Below are 18,020 nucleotides of genomic sequence, written 5' to 3'. Positions count from 1 at the left end.
AGCACATCCAGGCATATAGTTGGTGCAGGCAGGTCTAAGGGGCCTCGGTCCCAGGGTCCAAGTTTAGCTATTCAAAATGAAGGCGACCGCAGCACACAGGCATATTCAGATACAAAAGGTGATTTATTCCATGAACAAGCACTTTGTTCATGGAATAAATCAACTTTTTTTTTTTTTTTTTTTTATCTGAATATGCCTGTGTGCTGCGGTCGCCTTCATTTTGGATATATATATTATGTTAAATACTTAGGCTAAGTTTATATTGCCATCGGGTGCTGCTATATGGAGCATATAGTCAGCAATTTCATAAAAACAGTCAGCAATTTCATAAAAACAATGGGAGTTTAAAGGGGTTATCCAGGAAAAAAACTTTTTTTTTTTTTTATATATCAACTGGTTCCAGAAAGTTAAACAGATTTGTTAATTACTTCTATTAAAAAATCGTAATCCTTTCAGTACTTATGAGCTTCTGAAGTTAAGGTTGTTCTTTTCTGTCTAAGTCCTCTCTGATGACACGTGTCTCGGGAAACACCCAGTTTAGAAGCAAATTCCCATAGCAAACATCTTCTAAACTGGGTGGTCCCGAGACACATGTCATCAGAGATTACTTAGACAGAAAAGAACAACCTAAACTTCAGAAGTACTGAAAGGATTAAGATTTTTTTAATAGAAGTAATTTACAAATCTGTTTTTAACTTTCTGGAGCCAGTTGATATATAAAAAAAAAAATTTTTTCCTGGATAACCCCTTTTAAATAGTGCATTCACATTTTTTGGCTCCGGTACATTACCAGAATCCCCGAAGGACTCCATTCAAGTCATTGGGATCCGTCGGGACCTGGTGGTAACCCAGTGGGGTCAGTTGCGCTCAAACCTGTTTTGGTGGTTCTGTCCAAAAAATCAAAATAAAAAAAAAGAGCCAGACGGACCCAGAACGGGACTGAGCACAATGGCAATGTAAACTTAGTCATAGATACAGTTGGGTTGAAACAGAAATGTTTGTTATAATGTGTATGTGGTATTTTTAATGATGTCTCATACAGTGCTGCTGATTCACTTTTTATATCAGTATATTTTACTTCAGACTATGTGATAGTTACTGACATGGGATAAATTGCTTCTCTTAGTAGTCGGTCTCATTTTAAAGTGTAAATTTTTTACATTACTCAGGAATAGATGTATTGATATCGGCTGTGCTGCATATGACTTGCTAGTCAGTACCTTGGACAGGGTATCTTGAGCCATACCAGCATATCAAACAGCATCAGTATAAGCAAGTCATTGTTAGTTTTACAAGCCTTATGGGAACATACATGGTTTGTTTATTGTTTTATATGGTTTTGATGTGGCATTGATGTTATTTACAGAGGTAAATGACAATGAAAACTTTTTGTACTGAATGACCAGAACATCCTGACCAAACCTTTTTATTAACTTATTTTTATATTAAAAGAAAATATATTATTATATTAAATATATTATTAATACTCTGCTGTCACTTTATACAGGTATCAATTTTGCTTCCTGAATGTGGACTTCTCCCAGAAAAACTAAAGCAAGTAATTGATGGTATGGGCAGCTATTATTTGGTAAAGAACTTGCCCTTGCATGAATTTCTAACACAGGAATTTAATGATGTATTTATAAAGAAAGGTAAGAAAAAGTCACACTTTTGTTATATTTTAATTTTTTGTTTGGATTTCCAGTGCTTCTAAACTGGTCTCCCGTATAACTTATTATGTTTGGTTACGGATCCTCACAGTGGGGCTCTGCTAGTTTTCACTGCTAATGGAAAGCAACTTTTATTTGACCTGAATAAGATTTACGACATTTGACAGTATTTGATAACATTTCTGTACTTTTGTATTTTATTTTCTAGGTTTGTTTTACGCGCTTACATATAACACAAGAATTGACCAAGATAACGTTGCTGCAGTGCTGCCAACAGGTATCTCTTTATTTTCCCCAAACTTTAAGAATGAATTGTGGGGGAAAAACTCAACATCTGTATTGGTGTAGTGTAATAATATGAGAAAGTTAACTAGAATGCTACAAGAATAAATAACTGAAGTAGCTTGTTGTTCCTTCAGTCCAGTGAGCCTGTTTAGGCAATCGTTTTGTGTACGTGACCTAGAGAAGTGGCATAAAAAATAAAAGTACTCAAAATAGCATAGTGAGTATATTTCTAGCATTTTGTTTAGGCACAGTATTGACCCCTTAAGGACCTAGGGCGTATGAATACGCCCTGGCTTCCTGGGACTTAAGGACCAGGGACGTATCCATACGCCCTTGGGAATTTCGGTCCCCACCGGGCGGGAACCGGACCGGGTGACTGCTGATATCTATCATCAGGCAACTCACTGTAACCCACCAGTGCGAATGTACCCTAAAAACACTACACTACACTGACACAAAATAAAGGGTAAAACACAACATATACACCCCTTACACTGTCTACCCCCCCCCCCCAATAAAAATGAAAAATGTATTGTATGGCAGAGTTTCCAAAACGGAGCCTCCAGCTGTTGCAAAACAACTCCTCACATCATTTCCGGACAGCCACTGACTGTCCAGGCATGCTGGAAGTTTAGCAACAGCTGTAGGCACCCTGTTTGGGAATCGCTGGCATAGAACACCTATGTCCACCCCTATGCAATGCCTAATGTAGTCCTCAAATGCGCATGGCGCTCTCTCACTTCAGAGCCCTGTCGTATTTCATGGAAACACTTTAGGGCCACATATCGGGTATTTCCGTACTCGGGAGAAATTGCACTACAAATTTTGGGGGGGCTTTTTCTAATTTTACCCCTTATGAAAGGGAAAAGTGGGGGGCTACATAAGCCTGTTAGTGTAAAAATTTTAATTTTTTTTTTTTTTTTTTTACACTAACATGCTGGTGTTGCCCCATACTTTTTATTTTCACAAGAGGTAAAAGCAAAAAAAAGCCCCCAAAATTTGTAACGCAATTTCTCCTGAGTACAGAAATACCCCATATGTGGGCGTAAAATGCTCTGTGGGTGCACAACAAGGCTCAGGAGTGAGAGTGCACCATGTACATTTGAGGCCTAAATTTGTGATTTGTACTGGGGTGGCTGATTTTACAGCGGTTCTGACATAAACGCAAAAAAAATAAATACCCACATGTGACACAATTGAAACTACACCCCTCACGGAACGTAACAAGGGGTATAGTGAGCCTTACCACCCCACAGGTGCTTGAAGAATTTTCATTAACTCCTTGGGGACGGAGGGCGTATGCATACGCCCTTGCATCCCGTCACTTAAGGAGGGAGGGCGTATCCATGCGCCCCCCGTATTTCCGATCACCGCCGGGCGGTGATCGGACTGGGATGACTGCTGATATCTATCAGCAGGCATCCCATCGTAATGTCGAGGGGGTCCTGAGACCCCTCCATGTCGGCGATCGCCTGCGATTTGTGGCGATCCGGGCCAATCTGGTGTCAGAGACCGCTCTGACCATCATAAAGGATGGGGGGGGGGGGGGGGACACGGGCAGCGAGGTGGGGAACATGGCCCAGCTTACCGGACCGACTAAGGCGGCGGAGGCGGCATCCTGGACCAGCGGCGGCGGCAGCAGCAGGAGGAGGAGGCAGGCCGGAAAGTGCGGCATGGAGAAGGCTTCAGCGAAGATCGCCAAAGGCTGTTTGGGCAAGCTGGGAGTTGTAGTTTTGCAACATCTGAAGTGGCACACCACTATACAGTCGTCTCCAAACTGTAGCCCTCCCGATGTTGCAAAGCTACAATTCCCAGCATGGCCAGACAGTCAGGGATGGTGGGCGTGTAATTCTGCAATATCTGGCCCTTCAGATGTTGCAGAACTACAACTCCCAGCATGCCTGGAAAGTCTGGGCATGCTTGGAGTTGTAGTTTTGCGACATCTGGAGGGCTACAGTTTGGAGACCACTACTTAGCGGTCTCCAAACTGTTCTTCCCCAGTTGTTGCATAACTACAACTCCTAGAATGCCCAGACTGTCCAGGCATGCTAGGAGTTGTAGTTCTGCAACCTCTCAAGGGCCAGATATTGCAGAACTACACGCCCAGCACCCCTGACTGTCTGGCCATGCTGGGAATTGTAGTTTTGCAACAGCTGTAGGCACACTGGTTGGGAAACACTGAGCTAGAGTCTGTTTCCTAACTCAGTGATTCCAACCTGTGTGCCTCCAGCTGTTGCAAAACTACAACTCCCAGAATGCACTGACAGACCGTACATGCTTAGTTATAGTTTTGCAACAGCTGGAGGCACACGACTCAGAATCGCTGAGCTAGAGTCAGTTTTCTAACTCGGTGGTTCCCCACCAGTGTGCCTACAGCTGTTGTAAAAATACAACTCCCAGCATGTACGTGCTGTCAGTGCATTCTGGGAGTTGTCATTTTGCCACAGCTGAAGGTTTGGGGTGCCCCTATGTGAAAGTGTACCTTCAGCTGTTGTATAACTACAACTCCCAGCTTGCACAATCAGCTAAAGTGCATGCTGGGAGTTGTAGTGGTGCATCTGCTGGTTGCATAGCTACAACTCCCAGCATGCCCGTTGGCTGTCGGTGACTGCTGAGAGTTGTAGTTTTGCAACAGCTGAAGGCACACTGAGTTAAGTAGCAAACCAGTGTGTCTCCAGCTGTTGCATAACTACAATCCCCAGCATCCCCAGCCAAAGTAGTATGCCTCCGGCCGTTTCATAACTACAAGACCAGCATGCCCTTCCGCTGTCCGTACATGCTGGGGATTGTAGGTTTTGCAACAGCTGAAGGCACACTGGTTGCAAAACACTGAGTTTGTTACCAAACTCGGTGTTTCACAACCTGTGTGCCTCCAGCTGTTGCAAAACTACAACTCCCAGCATGCACTGATAGACCGTACATGCTGGGAGTTGTAGTTTTACAACAGCTGGATGTTCCCCCCCCCCCCCCCCCCCCCCCAATGTGAACGTACAGGGTACACTCACATGGGCGGAGGATTACAGTAAGTATCTGGCTGCAAGTTTGAGCTGCGGCAAATTTCTGCCGCTGCTCAAACTGCCAGCGAGAAACTACTGTGAACCCCCGCCCGTGCGACTGTACCCTAAAAACACTACACTACACTAACACAAAATAAAAAGTAAAAAACACTACATATACACATACCCCTACACAGCCCCCCTCCCCTCCCAAATAAAAATGAAAAACGTCTGGTACGCCACTGTTTCCAGAACGGAGCCTCCAGCTATTGCAAAACAACTACTCCCAGTATTGCCAGATAGCCACTGACTGTCTAGGCATGCTGGGAGTTTTACCCTGTTTGGGAATCACTGGCGTAGAATACCCCTTTGTCCACCCCTATGCAAGTCCCTAATTTAGGCCTCAAATGCGCATGGCGCTCTCACTTTGGAGCCCTGTCGTATTTCAAGGCAACAGTTTAGGGTCATATATGGGGTATTGCCGTACTCAGGAGAAATTGTGTTACAAATTTTGGGGGTATTTTCTGCTATTACCCTTTTTAAAAATGTAAAAATTTTGGGAAACCAAGCATATTAGGTAAAAATTATAATTTTTTTTTTTTTTTTTTTTTTACATATGCAAAAGTCGTGAAACGCCTGTAGGGTATTAAGGTTCACATTACGCCTTGTTACTTTCCCCAAGGGGTCTAGTCTCCAAAATGGTATGCCATGTGTTTTTTTTTTTTTTTTTTTTTTTTTTTTTTGCTGTCCTGGCACCATAGGGGCTTCCTAAATGCGGCATGCCCCCAGAGCAAAATTTGCTTTCAAAAAGCCAAATGTGACTCCTTCTCTTCTGAGACCTGTAGTGCGCCAGCAGAGCAATTTTCACCTCCATATGGGGTGTTTTCTGAATCGGGAGAAATTGGGTTTCAAATACAAGTAAAAATTTTCTCCTTTTTACCCCTTGCAAAAAATTCAAAAATTGGGTCTACAAGAACATGCGAGTGTAAAAAATGAAGATTTTGAATTTTCTCCTTCACTTTGCTGCTATTCCTGTGAAACACCTAAAAGGTTAATACACTTACTGAATGTCATTTTGAATACTTTGGGGGTGTAGTTTTTATAATTGGGTCTTTTATGGGGTATTTCTAATATGAAGACCCTTCAAATCCACTTCAAAACTGAACTGGTCCCTGAAAAATAGTGAGTTTGAAAATTTTGTGAAAAATTTAAAAATTGCTGCTGAACTTTGAAGCCCTCTGGTGTCTTCCAAAAGTAAAAACTCATAAATTTTATGATGCAAACATAAAGTGGACTTATTGTATATGTGAACCCCAAAAAAATTTATTTTGAATATCCATTTTCCTTACAAGCAGAGAGCTTCAAAGTTAGAAAAATGCAAAATTTTCTTTTTTTTTCATCAAATTTGGGGATTTTTCACCAAGAAAGGATGCAAGTTACCATAAAATTTTACCACTAAGTTAAAGTAGAATATGTCATGAAAAAAACACTCGGAATCAGAATAACTAAAAGCATTCCAGAGTTATTAATGTTTAAAGTGACAGTGTTCAGATGTGCAAAAACGCTCTGGTCCTTAAGGTGTAAAATGGCCTGGTCCTTAACCCCTTAACGACGCAGGACGTATATTTACGTCCTGCGCCGGCTCCCGCGATATGAAGCGGGATCGCGCCGCGATCCCGTATCATATCGCGTGGGTCCCGGCGCTAATCAACGGCCGGGACCCGCGGCTAATACCACACATCGCCGATCGCGGCGATGTGCGGTATTAACCCTTTAGAAGCGGCGGTCAAAGCTGACCGCCGCTTCTAAAGTGAAACTGAAAGTATCCCGGCTGTTTGGGACCGCCGCGGTGAAATCGCGGCGTCCTGAACAGCTGATCGGACACCGGGAGGGCTCTTACCTGCCTCCTCGGTTGTCCGATCGACGAATGACTGCTCCGTGCCTGAGATCCAGGCAGGAGCAGTCAAGCGCCGATAATGCTGATCACAGGCGTGTTAATACACGCCTGTGATCAGGATAAGAGATCAGTGTGTGCAGTGTTATAGGTCCCTATGGGACCTATAACACTGCAAAAAAAAAGTAAAAAAAAAGTGTTAATAAAGGTCATTTAACCCCTTCCCTAATAAAAGTTTGAATCACCCCCCTTTTCCCATAAAAAAAATAAAACCGTGTAAAAAAAATAAAAAAAATAAACCTATGTGGTATCGCCGCGTGCGTAAATGTCCGAACTATAAAAATATATCATTAATTAAGCCGTACGGTCAATGGCGTACGCGCAAAAAAATTCCAAAGTCCAAAAAAGCGTATTTTGGTAACTTTTTATAACATTGAAAAATGAATAAAAAGTGATCAAAAAGTCAGATCAAAACAAAAATCATACCAATAAAAACTTCAGATCACGGCGCAAAAAATGAGTCCTCATACCGCCCTGTACGTGGAAAAATAAAAAAAGTTATAGGGGTCAGAAGATGACATTTTTAAACGTATAAATTTTCCTGCATGTAGTTATGATTTTTTCCAGAAGTGCGACAAAATCAAACCTATATAAGTAGGGTATCATTTTAACCGTATGGACCTACAGAATAATGATAAGGTGTCATTTTTACCGAAATATGCACTGCGTAGAAACGGAAGCCCCCAAAAGTTACAAAATGGCGTTTTTTTTTCGATTTTGTCGCACAATGATTTTTTTTTCCGTTTCGCCGTGCATTTTTGGGTAAAATGACTAATGTCACTGCAAAGTAGAATTGGCGACGCAAAAAATAAGCCATAATAATGGATTTTTAGGTGGAAAATTGAAAGGGTTATGATTTTTAAAAGATGAGGAAAAAACGAAAGTGCAAAAACGGAAAAACCCTGAGTCCTTAAGGGGTTAAGGGGTTAAAACCGGAACTGGTCCCTGAAAAATTCAGATTTTTGAAAATTTTGTGAAAAATTGGAAAATTGCTGCTGAACTTTGAAGCCCTCTGATGTCTTAAAGTAAAAACATGTCGACGTTATGATGAAAATATAGAGTAGACATATTGTATATGGGAATCAATATATATTTTATTTGGAATGTCTGTTTTCCTTACAAGCAGAGAGCTTCAAAGTTAGAAAAAAGCTAAATTTTCAATTTTCTTCAAATTTTGAAATTTTTCACCAAGAATTGATGCAAGTATCGACAAAAATTTACCACCAACATGAAGTAGAATATGTCACGAAAAAAACCATCTTGGAATGAAAAGTAAAAGCATCCCAGAGTTATTAATACTTAAAGTGACAGTGGTCAGATGTGCAAAAAATCGCGGGGTCCTTAAGGTGAAAATGGGCTGGGTCCTTAAGGGGTTAAAGGGGTTATCCACCATAAGGTGACATAAGTACGTACCTGGCAGACAGTAATGGACATGCTTAGGAAGGATCTGCGCTTGTCTTGGGGCTAAATGGCTATATCATGAGATTACTACAACACTTTGGCTAGATTTTTCTTGACTTTTTTTTTTTACTACAAATCCAAAAATTCAATTTTCCTCCCTCCCACACATCAGCCACCCCACCCATTGAAACATAAATGAGCTGCATCCATCAAAAGACCTGTGGTTTTCAATCAGGGTGCCTACAGGTGTTGCATTAGTTGCAGATTGAGCTCTCTCCCACCAAGCGATCCCTCCACCCACTGAAGCAGACAGGCTCCCTGTCATCAGCTGACTAGTGAGTCAGGTCTCGGCCGCATTGCAAGCTGGGAAAAATCAGAGACAACAGTCATTTTGTATGCTGGTAAAAATAAATATTGGGGTGAAAACCAAATAAGAATTGTGAGAAAACTGTCGCACACAGGTACAGATACTATATTGTGAAGTACACTAACTTTACAGCCCGTGTAGCATAGTCAAATAAAAAAAAATCCTGGAATTCCCCTTTATCCCCTTAAGTACCAAGCCAATTTTGACTTTAACCCCTTAAGGACATGATCCGTAAATGTACGGTGCTGCATAGCGTCACTTCTCGCACAGCGTCGTACATTTACCCCTCCCCCAATAGTTTAAAATCACCCCCTTTTCCCTATATTAATACAAAAAAGTGTTTAAAATAAACCTATTTGGTATTGTCATGTGCGTAAATGTCCGAACTATAAAAATATGTCAATGATCACCGCTACAGCGAACGGGGTAGGAAAAAAAAAAGTCAAAAATTTCAGCTTTTCCCCCTTCCGTCTCCATGATAGCACACCTGAGATTAACTCCTTTTCCTGATTGGGACAGGAAAAAACACTGAGAGGTTAAATTCTCCACCCTTCCTGTCCACACCAGTGTTTGTTTTTTCCTGTCCTTGTCAGGGAAGAAGTACTGAGAGGTGCGGGGGACTAGGTCTCCTGCGGAAAAAAAAGAGGCCTTACCAGGGCCTTGTGGACTCAGGGTACTAGTAAAATACCTCTTGTCATTGTTCTCCCATCGGTCCGGTCCGCTGCAGTAGTACTGGGTGCTGGCTGATGCTTGCGGTCGGTCCCGGCTTCCTCCAGTGCTGCCTATTTTCCAATCTCGCACGAGCACTTCAGAATGATGTAACTTCCGGCGGGGAGGGATTGAAGCATTTCTCCTTCCAGGCGGAACCATAGGGGCTTCCCTTTCAAAAACGGCTCCCTGTCTGTCTCCAGGTTTGGTGTGGTTCTTTAACTCTGTTCCATTGAAGGGAATTAGCCAAGTAGTAATACCACACACAACCTGGGGACAGACATGGAGCTGTTTTTGAAAGAAATAATCAAAATTATGAAAATTCAGCCCTCTAGATGTAGACAGGTAATAAATGTATAAATATTATCGGTATATAAAAGGTGTTAGGGGAAAAATGAGGATGTAGCCTATTTTCTGTCAATTCACGTGGTGTTTTTTTTATTTTTTTTTTATTATGAACATAAAATAAATGCACTTAAAAATATTTATAAAAGGCTAGAATCCGAGCAGGGCCCTTGCTACAGATTTAAAATGATATGTATATGGTATCACAATAAAAATTAAAAATGCAATGCAAAATGACAAGCGCTGTCTATTGTCTAGTTTTGGACCATCTTCCACGATGCTCTTTCAGCCAAAATGCTGCCAAAGCATCATGGGAGATGTAGTCCAAAACATCTGCAGTGCTGAAGGTTGCCTATGCCTGCTTTACAGCATGATTTGGGAGGTGTAGAGTGAGTACCTGTATTTTAACTAAAGAATGTTTTAAGGAATGTTTTAAAGGAAGTTTTATCTTCCGTGCATGCTCTTGCATGAGTAGTGATCAGTTCTATTGTGATTTTTCTCTTCAGCATTACTGGCCAACACTGGAAAACAAAAGTTTTCAAATCAACTGGTGCCAGTAACGTAAACAGATTTGTAAATGACTTCTATTAAAAAATCTTAATCCTTCCAGTACTTATCAGCTGCTGTTATGATCCATAGGAAATTATTTTCTTTTTTAATTTCCTTTCTGCTCTCTGCTGACAGCTCTGTACATTTTAGGAACTGTCCAGAACAGGATGGGTTTTTTATGGGGATTTGCTCCTACTCTGGACAGTTCCTAAAATGGACAGAGGTGTCAGCAGAGAGCACTGTGGTCAGGCAGAAAGGAAATTCAAAAAGAAAAGAATTTCCTATGGATCATAACAGCAGCTGATAAGTACTGGAAGAATTAAGATGTTTTAATAGAAGTCATTTACAAATCGGTTTAACTTTCTGGCACCAGTTGATTTGAAAAAATAAAATAAATGTTCCAGTGGAGTACCCCTTTAACGTCCGTTATTGTAACAGAGTCTAATGGAAAGTCATAACGGGCAAAGAGGACCCCATTCACTTGAATGGGATTCCTCTAACCTCCGTTATTTCTCCTATTATTGTGGCTGACGATAGCGGGAGAAAAAGATGGCGCATGCACAAATTTTTCTCCCGCTGTCTTCCTAACAGACCTCACCTACCGGGCACAAACAGTAGTGTGAAAGGAGCCTTAACTGCTTCATGAGGAAGCTTTGGACCAGGTTTGCCAGCGCCACTTCTGCTACTCTATCTCCGCCACCCTGAGCTCTCGATACCCACTTACAGCTACAATCTCTGTTTTACTCATTCAGAGCCAGGATCTTTGCTTCGGGACCACAGGTAACCTACACCCATAGGCCGGGAGAAGCCCGTACCAACCTGTGGGGATAGCAACTACAGACAAGCAGCTTGTCTCAACAATTGCCCTTTCCAACCGGATCTATTGTGTTTTTAATTGCATATAAAGCATTATTAACAAACTGTTACAACTCTGAACTTGGTACTATCTGAGATAGTACTACGTTTAAAGACTCCCACAAAATGTAACAGATATAATATTTGCACCAGTCTTTATGCAGCCTATGATATGGCTATAGTATCAGCTGTATTTTGGACCTAGTCCAGTAAGGCGGCAAACTGTACTTTCTAAACAGCATTTCTATTGCATTTTTAACTTTTTTTGTTTTATTGTGATACCATATACATATCATATTGAATCTGTAGCAAGGGCCCTGCTCAGATTCTAGCCTTTTTATAAATATTTTTTAGTGTATTTATTTTATTTTACGTTTATTCACAATAAACAAGTGAATTGACAGAAAACCAGCTACCGTACATCCTAATTTTTCTCCTACATCTTTTTTAATACCGATAATATTTATATATTTATTACCTGTCTACATCTAGAGGGCTGAATTTTCATAATTTTTGATTATTTCCGTTTCCTCAGCACTCCTGGGTAAAGTGTAACTCAGTACCTCGGTTTTTTAAAAGAAACTGTTTTTCTATTCCTGGATAAATAGGCATGTCCATACCAGTTATTAGACATAGATGAGACAAAACATATTAAAGGGGTACATTGGGAAACTGAACTTATCAGGCACGTATCCCCTTATTTTGTGAATTGGGGATAAGTGTCTGATCATGGGAAGGCATATTCTACTTTAACATAGTGGTACATTTTTGTGGTAACTTGCATCCTTTCTTGGTGAAAAATCCCCAAATTTGATGGAAAAAAATGAAAATTTTGCATTTTTCTAACTTTGAAGCTCTCTGCTTGTAAAGAAAATGGATATTCAAAATAAAAAAAATTTGGGGTTCACATATACAATATGTCTACTTTATGTTTGCATCATAAAATTTGAGTTTTTACTTTTGGAAGACATCTGAGGGCTTCAAAGTTCAGCAGCAATTTTCCCATTTTTCAAAAAAAATCAAATTCATGATTTTTTTGTGACCAGTTCAGTTTTGAAGTGGATTTTAAGGGTCTTCATATTAGTAATACCCCACAAATGACCCCATTATAAAAACTGCACCCCTCAAAGTATTCAAAATGACATTCAGTAAGTGTTTTAACCGTTTAGGTGTTTCACAGGAATAGCAGGAAAGTGAAGGAGAAAATTCAAAATCTTCATTTTTTTACACTCTCATTTTCTTGTAGACCCAATTTTTTAGAATTTTTGCAAGGGGTAAAAAGGAGAAATTTTTTTTACTTGTATTTGAAACCCAATTTCTCTCGAGTAAGCACATACCTCATATGTCTGTGTTAATTGTTTGGCGGGCACAGTAGAGGGCTCAGAAGGGAAGGAGCGACAAATGGTTTTTGGGGGACATGTCACCTTTAGGAAGCCTCTATGGTGCCAGAACAGCAAAAAAAAAAAACACATGGCATACCATTTTGGAAACTAGACCCCTCGGGGAACATAACAAGGGGTAAAGTGAACCTTAATACCCCACAGGTGATTCACAATTTTTGCATATGTAAAAAAAAATTTTTTACCTAAAATGCTTGGTTTCCCAAAAATTTTACATTTTCAAAAGGGTAATAGCAGAAAATAACTCCCAAAATTTGAAGCCCAATTTCTCCCGATTCAGAAAACACCCCACATGGGGGTGAAAAGTGCTCTACTGGCACACTACAGGTCTCAGAAGAGAAGGAGTCACATTTGGCTTTTTTTAAAGCAAATTTTGCTCTGGGGGCATGCCGCATTTAGGAAGCCCCCATGATGTCAGGACAGAAAAAAAAGACCCACATGGCATACTACTTTGGAAACTAGACCCCTCGGAACATAACAAGGGGTAATGTTAACCTTAATACCCCACAGGTGTTGCACGACTTTTGCATATGTAAAAGAAATTTTTTTATTTTATTTTTTTTTATTTATTTTTTTATCTAAAATGCTTGGTTTCCCAAAATGTTACATTTTTAAAAAGGATAATAGCCGAAAATACCCCCAAAAATTTGTAACACAATTTCTCCCGAGTACGGCAGTAACCCATATGTGACCCTAAACTGTTGCCTTGAAATACGACAGGGCTCCAAAGCGAAAGAGCGCCATGCGCATTTGAGGCCTAAATTAGGGACTTGCATAGGGGTGGACATAGGGGTATTCTACGCCAGTGATTCCCAAACAGGGTGCCTCCAGCTGTTGTAAAACTCCCAGCATGCCTGGACAGTCTGTGGCTGTCTGGCAATACTGGGAGTAGTTGTTTTGCAACAGCTGGAGGCTCCGTTTTGGAAACAGTGGCGTACCAGACGTTTTTCATTTTTATTGGGGAGGGGGGCTGTGTAGGGGTATGTGTAGTGTTTTTTTACTTTTTCTTTTATTGTGTGGTAGTGTAGTGTTTTTAGGGTACAGTCACACGGGCAGGGGTTCACAGTAGTTTCTCGCTCAAACTTGCAGCCGGATACTTACTGTAAACCTCCGCCCATGTGAGTGTACCCTGTACATTCACATTGGGGGGGGGGGGGGGGGGAGAGAGAAACATCCAGCTGTTGCAAAACTACAACTCCCAGCATGTACGGTCTATCAGTGCATGCTGGGAGTTGTAGTTTTGCAACAGCTGGAGGCACACTACTTTGGCTTGGGATGCGGGGGATTGTAGTTATGCAACAGCTGGAGACACACTGGTTTGCTACTTAACTCAGCGTTTCACAACCAGCGTGCCTTCAGCTGTTGCAAAACTACAACTCTCAGCAGTCACAGACAGCCAACAGGCATGCCGGTAAACCGGCCGACGAATCAAGGTGATCGTGAGGTGGCACCAGTGCCACCTCACCCCTGCTGGCTATGGCTGTTCGAGGCCGTCAGAGATGGCCCCGATCAGTCAGTAATTCGGGGTCACTTGAGACCCGATTGACCCGGAATCCGCCGCAGATCGCTGGGCTGAATTGTACAGCGATCTGCGGCCATCGGGTCATCATGAACCCCCCCCCCCCCCCCGGGCGATATGCCGCGATGCCTGCTGAACGATTTCAGCAGGCATCGGGCACCGGCTCCGCTCCAGCTGGCTGCGGGGGGCCGGGAAAGCTGATGAAGTACTCGTACGTCATGAGTCCTTAAGGACTCTGAAAAGGAGACGTATGAGTACGTCCTCAGCCCTTAAATGGACCGCTTGTCCAGCATGGTGGAGGCCAGGGCGTGCTGACGACTGGTAAGTAGCCAGAGCCCCATACAGGAGATCTTGGGGAGTCCCAATGGCCGGACCTCCGTAATCAAACACATATCCCCTATCTGGAGTGTATGATAAATTCAGTTCGCCGGAGTACCCCTTTTAAATGATGATTTTTTGTTTTTAAGCAGACAACCCCTGCATTTTACATATTTACAGCTGTTTTAAATTTTTAGGTAAACTGATTATATCTGTAAATAAAGACACCTATGAAGAAATGGGTCTGCAGGGCAAGCCTTCGGTATATTCAGGGAAAAATGTCATGCGATATAGTAAGTTACATGGTGGTCGTCTTCTTCTTTTTTTCATATTTTTATTTTATTTTTTTTTGTTAATTTGTGACCAATTCGGTGAATTCTGTACTCTATTTTGCAGTTGTTAAAATTGATCTGACAGACAGTGCCATGTCCCCTGATGGCAAAATGTTCCAGCGTGTAAGATGGGCTTTAACAGAGAAAAAAATTCTGGCTTTTGATTTCCTACTTGCCTGCGATAATTCAGGTAGAGAACACCTCTATTGCTATGACTGTTCATATATTAAACAACATTGAATTTTTTTTGTCAGGCCAAAAATTTTTTATTTTATTTTTTTCCTTGTCTTTTGTGACTTTAACAGCCGTTCTCGTGACAGGGAGCAACGGGTCCCAGCAGCTCCCCTTTACTATTAGGCTATGTTAACATGTACTGTATATGTTGCATATATTGTTGCAAATTTGATGCTGGTAAGTCAATGATACAATCTGCAGCATGAAATCCATAGCAAATATAATAGGTGTGAAAATACCATTTTAAGGGACTGTCTAGTGAGACAGTAAATTTTGAAGTTTGCAAGATCCAGGCCCAGTTGTTGGGACTAATATCACTGGGAAAAGCATCTGATGGCATGCTTTGTTGCCCAGCTGGCTGTGATTTCCCTTCATTTGTACTAGAAGCACTGTCTTAAAAGGGTACTCCGCCCCTAGACATCTTATCTCCTATCCAAAGGATAGGGGATAAGATCTCAGATCGCCGCGGTCCTGCTGCTGCTGCGGCACCCCACTATCATTACAGCACAGAGCGAGTTCGCTCTGTGCGTAATGACGGGTGACACGGGGGACGGAGCAGCATGACGTCATGGCTCCGCCCCTCGTGACATCACGGCCCGTACCCTTAATGCAAGTCTATAGAAGGGGGCGTGACGACCGCCACGCCCCCTCCCATAGACTTGTATTGAAAGGGGCGGGCCGTGACATCACGAGGGGCGGAGCCGTGACGTAACGATGCTCCGGCCCCTGTACTGCCCGTCATTACGTGCAGAGCGAACTCTCTCTGTGCTGTAATGAGAGCGGGGTGGTGCAGGGGGGATCCTAGGGCTCCCCAGCAGCGGCACCGCGGCGATCTGACATCTTATCCCCTATCCTTTGGATAGGGGATAAGATGTCTAGGGGCGGAGTACCCCTTTAAGGGTGAAACATTTTTCTAAATAACAGGTATGCTTTAATAGAACGAGGTGTACCAAGATGGCCTTCATTAAGCCCTCAGCTGCCATAACAGCCCAATAAAGGGAACGCATATTTCATGTATTATTAGTACTAGGCATATCTATTTTTATTATTAAATCTATTGCTATACCATTATCATTTATGCACACGTGGTCATAAGCACCGCATATTAGACATTTTAGACATCAGTTCATAACAAGTCTGTAATTTTGATTCAGTTATCCATCATGGTATACCTAGTAGGACTTTTAAATGTTTTTTTTATTTTTTTTTTTATAAATAAAAACTTTGATGTCAAGAGGTTGAGGAAATATTCACTCTTGCTTTGTTTAATTCCTATCATGTTTTTTGTTTCATTTTGAAGATTAAAGAAGCACATGATGCTTCTTTCTTTTTGGTAAAGAAAAAATTAAAATCCTAATGGATCCACATTTGATCCATCGTGTAATGTGTAAAATCAGAACTGTAATGCCTGTGTGAACTAGGAGACTAAGGCTTTGCTCAAGTCTCTCAGATTTGATCAGAAGAGTAACAGGAAACAATAATCAGTCCTGCACTATAGTTAGAAAGAGAGATTTATTTACAGTTTTGTGATCAATTTTTTCTTTTTCTTTTTTTTAAATTTTTTTTACAGAACAATCAATACAATCTTATTTTTCAAAATATACTGTTAAGGAGTGTAAATTTAAGATGAGTTGTAGTGTTCCAAGGAATCTACCCTGTCCTGTGTTAAAGAGTGAAGAACTGCATGGTAAAGAAGGAGAGTTCTGCAGTGCTGTGGAGTTGTTTGAATGGCTCGGTGCCATTAGCAATAATATTGACTGGTAGGTAAATTATATGCAATTTAGTTTACCTGAATTACAACACTCTTGACTCATTTCATAGACCTTTAGGACATTACTACAATACAGAAAGGCACAGTGCATTGAAATGACATTTTTTTTTTTTTTTTTTTTTCTAATCTTCCCATTCCGTCAAATAATTTTAAAAAAAACTCTACTTACCTCCTGTGGTGCCTCCGATATTGCTGCTCCCTGCAATCCTCTTCCTGCTTCTGAAACCTAATGCATCACGCTGCAGCTCAGCAAATTGCTGGACAATCCTTCCTCAGCTAGCAATGGGCTAACTGGCAATGTGAGGTATTGAGCTCTGTCACCAGAAAGAAGTCTCGGGCCCAGGGCTCATTGTCACATTGCTGAGGTGGGACACCACTGCGGTCCGCGATTTGTTTAGCTGCAGCGTGATGTATTGGGCCCCTAAAGGAGTAAGGGGCACACTGGGAACTGAAGCAGCGATACCAGAGGCACCGTAGAAACACACGAGGTGATTCGAGGTTTATTTTAAGTGTTTTTTTTATTTATTTTTTTGTATCTGAAAGAAAGGGAGTGTGTGTGTGTGTGTGTGTATGTATGTGTATATATATATATATATATATATATATATATATATATATATATATATATATACTCACTGCATAGGCACTTTAATATAAATCGTAACACAAAATTAACCCCTTCCCTCAAAATCACTTGCATGATGCGCCACTGTGACAATTCTCAGTTGTTGGCAGTATAATGTTGCCTGGCAACTTGGGAAACCAGCCAGAGACCCAATTGTAGTGGTCCCTGGCTGGTGATCTATCCTATTGGTGTCTATCCTATTGGTTTCAATCGGAGCCGGAGCAGTGTCTCCTCCTACCTCCAATCACTTCACTCAGTAAAGCGGGGGGGGGAGAGGGCCACATTTGTGGAGCCCACTGCTGCTGTCAGGATCGAAGCTGCTATCCAATCCTAACAGTTAACCCTATAGATGCTGCGGTCAATGTGACCACAGGGACTATCGGTGTAACAGGAGGAGGGAGCTCCCTCTGTTCCTGATCGGCGCTGCAAAGTGATAGCGGAGTGCCGATGGCTATTATGGCAACCGGAGGTAGAGTCCAATCTTCTATACTATCCCTGTAACACTGACAGGCATAGACCTAATACAGTGCAGTAGAGATGTGATCCTTAAAAGTTAAAAGTGATGTGTGAACAAAAAATAAAAAATGTGAAAAAAAATATACAAAATTTTGATATGATGTATGTTATATATACATATATAATATTTTACACCCGAAAATAGTCCCCCTAAAATCGTCAGCATGTCCTGCAA

The 18,020-nt window shown here is 41.5% G+C and overlaps 1 protein-coding gene across 4 annotated transcripts in view; it reads left to right on the top strand.

The window, feature by feature from the left end:
- The window catches only part of RPP40 (ribonuclease P/MRP subunit p40), a 64,177-nt gene that overhangs the window by 10,194 nt on the left and 35,963 nt on the right, over nucleotides 1–18,020 (top strand). For all 4 annotated transcript variants that reach the window (XM_056521079.1, XM_056521081.1, XM_056521078.1 and 1 more), the window contains exons 2-6: nucleotides 1,508–1,652; nucleotides 1,879–1,947; nucleotides 14,565–14,660; nucleotides 14,764–14,889; nucleotides 16,504–16,693. In XM_056521079.1, the coding sequence (XP_056377054.1) occupies nucleotides 1,508–1,652; nucleotides 1,879–1,947; nucleotides 14,565–14,660; nucleotides 14,764–14,889; nucleotides 16,504–16,693 (626 nt within the window). The remainder of the gene's footprint in view (nucleotides 1–1,507; nucleotides 1,653–1,878; nucleotides 1,948–14,564; nucleotides 14,661–14,763; nucleotides 14,890–16,503; nucleotides 16,694–18,020) is intronic.

This window comes from Hyla sarda, chromosome 5 (assembly GCF_029499605.1).
Source record: "Hyla sarda isolate aHylSar1 chromosome 5, aHylSar1.hap1, whole genome shotgun sequence".
NCBI lineage: Eukaryota > Metazoa > Chordata > Amphibia > Anura > Hylidae > Hyla > Hyla sarda.
The sequence above is the reverse complement of the archived record's forward strand: the minus strand, read 5'-3'. Positions and strand labels throughout refer to the sequence as shown.